The sequence below is a fragment of the Octopus bimaculoides genome, chromosome 26, assembly GCF_001194135.2.
Source record: "Octopus bimaculoides isolate UCB-OBI-ISO-001 chromosome 26, ASM119413v2, whole genome shotgun sequence".
NCBI lineage: Eukaryota > Metazoa > Mollusca > Cephalopoda > Octopoda > Octopodidae > Octopus > Octopus bimaculoides.
In genome coordinates this window covers 4,668,815-4,676,170 of record NC_069006.1, presented here as the reverse complement: position 1 = coordinate 4,676,170, position 7,356 = coordinate 4,668,815, and the positions used below count along the sequence as shown (strand labels likewise).

The following is a 7,356-nucleotide window of genomic DNA, read 5'->3' as shown; positions in this document are numbered from 1 at the left end:
GCTCAAAAAGGTGTTTTTTACGTGTCACCTGCACAGGAGCCAGTTCAGCGGCACTGGCAACGGCCTCGCTCTAATGATTTTCTAACGTGCCAGAAGGCAACGACGGTAACGATTATGCTCTAATGGTGCTATTTACGGGCAAAAATAGGGAACGCTTCACGAATTTGCATGTCATCCTTGCGCAGGGGCCATGCTAATCTTCTCTGTATCATTCAAATTTTAGAATATGTACACTGTAGCTAATATATATATACATATATACATACATACACACAGACACACACACACACACATCCTAGTTCTGTAAGCATCCTTAAAATGATTATCTGACAACACAAGGCCTCTCTCTCAGTAGCAACAGCCCATAGAGAAGTGGTTTCTTAGTCACAGTGAAGTTGATATACATCAGAGCAGACAAAGAACAAACTCAGAAGGAGACAAGAAAATTTAGGCCCCTATCACACAAGGGAGACAAGAACTCTTGGCCCACATTTCGAAGAGGAGACTTGGATTTTGCCAGCTGCGGGAGAAAGAACTTCCCAGGGTCTCAAATAATTTATGACGTATGAAATAGAGGGACCTCATTTATCAGTCCTGAGATTTAAATTGAGAACAACAAAATATTGAGGAGACAAATTTAGGGAATAAAATATTGGGATTTCATTTAGAAACTCTGAGGTTTAATACAAGAGCATCAAAGCAATAAGGGGACAAAGTTAGTGTAAATGAAGCAGTGAAGAGTGAAATGGGCACTACTTAAATACAGAGGTCCTGAGGTAACGATATTTTCAGTGCACACTGGTTAGGGTTAGGGCTAGTTTTAGGGTTAGGGTTTGGGTTATGTAGATGTGTCAGGACCTCTGTATTTAAGTAGTACCATGAAATGTAGGATACAAAATAATGGAAATTCAGTTAGAAGCCCTAAGGTTTAAATCTGGAGCATCAAGATAGTAAATGAGACAGTGATGAGAAACTTAAGGTCATTTGGAAACTCTGATTTAAATCTAGAACAAGACATTGAGGGGAGAAACATAGATGGTGTAAACAATGTAATAAGGAAATAAAATATGATTTTTGTTTTGAAATTCTGAGGTCTGAATCTAGAACAAAGCAGCGAGGGTCGAAGGTTAATGATTATCACTTACCTCTAAATCTGCAAATTCAAAGTAAAGATATTCTCGCATCAGAGATAAATGTAGCAAAAGAAATGTGGTCTCTTTCGGCGTCATGGGACTGAATGGAAAACAGAAAAACAAAACTAAATGAAGGTTGTGAAGTTGAAGGTTTTGTGTCTATCTTTACAGAGGTATGTAATCTATTTATTTTACGTGCACTTTCTACGCTTGCATGGGTCAGATGGTACTTGTTGAGATGGTTTTTCTATGGTTGGATGCCCTTCGTGTCACCAAACTTTGGAAGACTGGAAACAAACAACCTCACTTGTATGACAATGGCGCTCATTTACAACCATTATGTGAAAAAAAGACAGGGGTACACACGAACACACAGACACAAACACACATGACAGGCTTTTTTGTTTCCATCTACCAAATTCATTCAAGAGGCTTTGGTTGGCACAGTAGAACTTGCCCAAGGTGTTGCACCATGGGACAGAATCCCAAACCCCAAACCTACATGATTGGGAAGCAAGCTTCTCAACCACACAATCACAAGTGATGGTGTACGCAGCCACTGCATGACTGAGGACTTCACTTCCCAACCAAGTGGTTTCAAGTTCAGTCCTACTGCATGGCACTCTGGGTAAGTGTCTTCTACTATGGACCCAAGCCGACAAAATGCCTTTTAAGTGAATTTTACCTGGAAACTCAAAGATGCCTGCCATACATACATATATATATGTATTCTTTTATTCTTTTACTTGTCTCAGTCATTTGACTGTGGCCATGCTGGAGCACCGCCTTTAGTCAAACAAATCGATCCCATGACTTATTCTTTAGTAAGTCTAGTACTTATTTTATCGGTCTCTAAGTTACAGGGATGTAAACACACCATCATTAGTTGTCAAGCGATAGTGGTGGGGACAAACACAGACACATAAATACATACTCACACACACACACACACACATATATATACGACAAGCTTCTTTCGGTTTCCATCTACCAAATCTACTCACGAGGCTTTGGTCAGCCTGAGGTGATGGTAGAAGACACTTGCCCGAGGTGCCACGCAGTGGAACTGAACTCAGAACCATGTGGTTGGGAAGCAAGCTTCTTACCACACAGCCTCTCTCCTTGTGCCTGCTTGCATTGACATCATATGATAGTTGTAAACGAGTATCATAATTGTACAAACAATATCATTCATTTCCAATCTTTTGTGTAAACACATCTGGCCACAGAGAAGCATTACCTCCCTTAAAAACAAGTGAGAGTTGGTGACAGGAAGGGCATCCAGCCATCGAAAATCTGTCTCAATGAATTCCTTTAAAGCCATGGAAGCACAAAAAAGCATACTTTAAGACGATGATCCTGTCCTCCACCAATCTTTTCCATTAAAAAAGTAGAATTGGTAGGAAGGCATATAAACTTACAACACTAACTGGATATTTAAGATGTTTACATTTGAGAAATTAAAAAAGTTAGATGCTTCTATTTAATCCCAAATATGAAGCATAATGCAATTGCTATCATTTGTATCAAGATATGCTGCAGTTCCTGCCCAATGTCATCTGCATAAGGTCATACCATTGTGTCTGTATGATGTCATCTGCATAAATACGTTGTGTGGAGGCGCAATGGCCCAGTGGCTAGGGCAGCGGACTCACGGTCATAGGATCGCGGCTTTGATTCCCAGACCGGGCGTTGTGAGTGTTTATTGAGTGAAAACACCTAAAGCTCCACGAGGCTCTGGCAGGGGATGGTGGCGAATCCTCTCACTCTTTCTTCCCGTTTCTGTTGTGCCTGTAATTCAAAGGGTCAGCCTTGTCACACTCTGTGTCACACTGAATATCCCCAAGAACTACGTTAAGGGTACACGTGTCTGTGGAGTGCTCAGCCACTTGCACGTTAATTTCACGAGCAGGCTGTTCCGTTGATCGGATCAACTGGAACCCTCGTCATCATAACCAACGGAGTGCCAACCAAATACATGTTGCAGTTCTTATGTGATGTGATTCGGGGTTTTCACTAATAAAACCATGGACCTGAGGTCTCACTGCAGTTCTTTAACCGCTTAACATATTATCCCGTATATTTCCATTCAGAGATGTCTAGTAAATATATATTTGAACGAAAATATACGTTCACTGCATTCTGGGGTATATGTCCCTTATTTCTCACCCGAAATGCTTCGTTCATGATGTTATTCCCGTTTTCTATCATTAACAGCTATCAGTAACAATCATTTCTATGAGTAACTTCATAATAATTCATAACTGGTTCAAAATAATTTGTTCACTTATCCATCCTTATATAAAGATTCAAAATAAATAATAAAATATATTTTTTGCTCGGAAATTGAAAAAGATGTGTATGTTGAGAGAGATTAACAGAAATCGAAAGCAGAATGATATTCTTTTATTCTTTTACTTGTTTCAGTCATTTGACTGCGGCCATGCTGGAGCACTGCCTTTAGTCAAACAAATTGACCCCATGACTTATTCTTTGTAAGCCTAGTACTTATTCCATTGGCCTCTTTTGGCACACTGCTAAGTTACATGAATGTAAACACACCAACATTGGTTGTGAAGCGATGGTGGGTGACAAACATTGACACACAAATAAATACATACATACTATATATATATATATATATATATATATACGACGGGCTTCTTTCAGTTTCCGTCTACCAAATCCACTTACAAGGCTTTAGTCAGCCTGAGGCTATAGTAGAAGACACTTGCCCAAGGTGCCATGCAGTGGGACTGAACCCAGAACCATTTGGTTGGGAAGCAAGCTTTTTTTTATCTCACAGCCACTCCTGCATCTATACGTAGTTTTCTGTTTTGTATGTAAATTCCTGGAAATGACACACTACTTTGGGTGTGCATTACCATTCCGAGTAAAATGACAGTAGGATTTAATGAAGGACTTATTTAAAACAATCACCTGAGGAGGAGCATTTTACACCTTTGTTAGATAATAATGATTACATAACATTTCACCAGTGTACTACAGGGTAAAAATGTGTTGAAACAATTGTAGTGATTTTAAATAAAGAACATCATAACATTCCATTTTCAGTCATCTCTCTCTCAATATGTGTGTGTGTGTGTGTGTGCTCCACAACTGCTTGACAACCGGTGTTGGTTTGTTTACATCTCCATAATTTAATGGTTTGGCAAAAGAGACCAACAGAGTAAGTACTAGACTGGGGTCGATTTGTTCAACTAAACACTTCGTGATGGTACCCCAGTATGGTCACAGTCAAATGAAACAAGTAAAATGTAGATGATAAATTTATAAAAATAGGAAGGAATAAAATGAACAAAAAGAAAAATACAAAACAAACAGTACCGTTTTGTTTTATCTCTCTTGCCACCAAATCGAACTTCTTCCCGCAACAGAGAAAAGTGGGGTTCATGTGAAGTGAGCCCTAGTAAAATCTACAAATTGTAAACAGAAAAAAAAAGAGAGAAAATGCATTATAGAAAGACAAACAGAAAGACCAACATGGAAGGATAATGGGAAACGACTGCAACAAAATTTAAGGCAAAGTATATTCTTTTCTACTCTAGGAACAAGGCCTGTAACTTTTGGGGAGGGAGCCAGTCGATTAGATTGACCCCAATATCCAACCAACTGGTACTTAATTTATCGACCCCGAAAGGATGAAAGGCAAAGTCGATCTCAGAAGAATTTGAACTCAGAACACAAAGACAGACAAAATACTGCTAAGCATTTCGCCCGGTGTGCTAACGTTTCTGCCAGCTCGCTGCCTTACTGATTGCTATATCTTTTCTACTCTAGGCACAAGGCCCATAATTTGGGGGGGAAGGAGCCAGTCGATTAGACTGACCCCAGTATGCAACTGGTACGTAATTTATCGACCCTGAAAGGTTGAAAGGCAAAGTCGACCTCGTCGGAATTTGAACTCAGAACGTAAAGACAGACGATATACCGCTCAAGCATTTCGCCCGGCGTGCTAATGATTCTGCCAGCTCACCACCTTCTAAACCAAAATATATGTTCACAATTTTGTTACGTCTGGGGAGAGTCATGCTGCCTTAATATGTAACACACACACTGGTTCAGTTTCCACTCATTTATTATTCTTTTATTTGTTTCAGTCATTTAACTGTGGCCATGCTGCAGCACCACCTTTAGTAGAACAAATCGACCACCAGGACTTATTCTTTGTAAGCCTAGTACTTATTCTATCAGTCTCTTTTGCTGAACCACTAAGTTACGGGGATGTAAACACACCACCATTTGTTGTTATGCGATGGTGGGGGACAAACACAGACACACATATATATATGTATATACGATGGGCTTCTTTTAGTTTCCATCTATCAGATCCACTCGCAAGGTTTTGGTTGAGCCAAGGCTATAGTAGATGACACTTGCACAAGGCGCCACGCAGTGGAACTGAACCCTGCCACTCCTGCACCTATTATGTTGTTTTACTTCCAAAATTTTCTTTGCTTTTGCAGCCTTGTCAATGGTTAACAAGGAAACTGAACCAGTGAGTGTGTTACATATTAACCCTTTCGTTACCAACCCAGCTGAAACCAGCTCTGAGTACAAATGTCTTGGAGTAAAGATTTTTGCCAACATAACATGACAGTCCTGGTTTAGGACGAATGTTGCCGTAATTTAGCCCCAGGAGACATCGTCTCCAGCTGGCTATAAGACACAATCTGTGTCCTTACATTTTCGAACATATGGTGGGACCTGAACTCAGAAATGCAAAGAGCCAGAGCCAATACCACAAGGCATCTTGCCCAGCCCTCTAACAGCTTCACCAATTCACTCCTCTGGATTAGTCTTTTGGGGGGGGGGGGATCGTCCCACAGAAGAAATGAAACGGCTAAGTTGGCCGTGATGGGATTAGAACCGTAGAGAATCAGAACAAGCACCCATGTGATGTTCTACCCAACACCCTAACCACAACTCAGTTAATTTGCTACAAAATTTCGGCAAAGGATTTCCAACTCACCAAATCTGCATCTAATCCGTACACGCAATGCCGTGTGTTTGGATCATAATCAGGTTTAGAACGTAACGACCGAATGTAATCCATAATTTTGTGTTCTCCTTCACCAGGAGTCTGAAAAGAAAATAAACAATTATAAAAGATTAAACAAGGTACACAGCAAAGGGGACATTGTTTTCCTATAAAATATAAAATAGGGGGCTCTTTCTTTGGTTTTTTTCTTTACTAGGCTGTATACACTTCTCTGGCTTGTAGGATCCTATCAAACCATTCAACCCACATCGGTAGGGAAGACAGATGTTGAGTAATAAATGACGGGTGTGTGTAACGCAGGAGTGGCTGTGTGGTAAGTAGCTTCCTTACCAACCACATGGTTCCAGGTTCATTCCCACTGCATGGCACCTTGGGCAAGTGTCTTTTACTATAGCCTCGGGTTGGATGGTTTAACTGGAACTGGTAGACCAGAGAGCTGCACCAGACTCCAGTCCATTTCAGCATGGTTTCTACAGCTGCATGCCCTTCCTGACACCAACCACTTTACAGAGTGTACAGGGTGCTTTTACACAACACCAGCACAGGTGCGTTTACATGGCACCAGCACCCCCGAGCTTGATAGGTTAGGAATACTCAGCCGGAGGGGGATGCAGGGGACAGCCTGTATGCCAGAACAACCATGCTTTTACTTTGCTTGGTTGTCTTTTCACGTGTGCGGCCAATTCCCACACATCCTCAGACTCAACACGCAGGCTTACTTCAAGTGCCTGGAGAAGGTTGTGCTGCCTTGGGTCAAGAAGACGGCTGCTGGAACACCCTATGTCCAGCAACAGGACTCTGCACCATGGCACACAACTGTCCTGTCTATAAGCTGTCTGTCAATGAATTGTCCATCTACTGTCTTTTCAAGCACAGCAAAACACCGGGAGTCTCTGTCTCCTGTCATCCCTTGTGTGAGCCCCAGCGTCTGTAGATCCTTTCTCACCATTTCATAACAGGCTTCTTTCAAGTTTCCGTCTACCAAATCCACTCACAAGGCTTTTGTCAGCCTCAGGCTAGAGCAGAAGACACTTTCCCCAAAGAGCCATGCAGAGGGACTGAACTCGGAACCTTGTGGTTGGTAAGCACACTTCTTACCACACAGCCATGCTTCCTGCCTATATACCACACATACATGAGTTCACCTTTTCCTGTCGCTCTATCTCAATTTCTTATCCCTCGATATTATACCCCCCCCCC

General features: G+C 41.4%; 1 protein-coding gene and 1 non-coding gene across 2 annotated transcripts in view; both read right to left on the bottom strand.

Moving 5' to 3' along the window:
* LOC106881569 (5'-3' exoribonuclease 1) overlaps nucleotides 1–7,356 on the bottom strand; it is a 75,659-nt gene that overhangs the window by 56,761 nt on the left and 11,542 nt on the right. Inside the window, exons 6-8 of the mRNA XM_052976888.1 lie at nucleotides 6,127–6,237; nucleotides 4,482–4,570; nucleotides 1,146–1,233 (exon numbers count right to left, since the gene is read on the bottom strand). Coding sequence (XP_052832848.1) covers nucleotides 1,146–1,233; nucleotides 4,482–4,570; nucleotides 6,127–6,237 — 288 coding nt within the window. The remainder of the gene's footprint in view (nucleotides 1–1,145; nucleotides 1,234–4,481; nucleotides 4,571–6,126; nucleotides 6,238–7,356) is intronic.
* Nucleotides 141–248, bottom strand: LOC128250937 (U6 spliceosomal RNA). Its single transcript, XR_008266880.1, has one exon. It is a non-coding gene; the product is annotated as a U6 spliceosomal RNA (small nuclear RNA).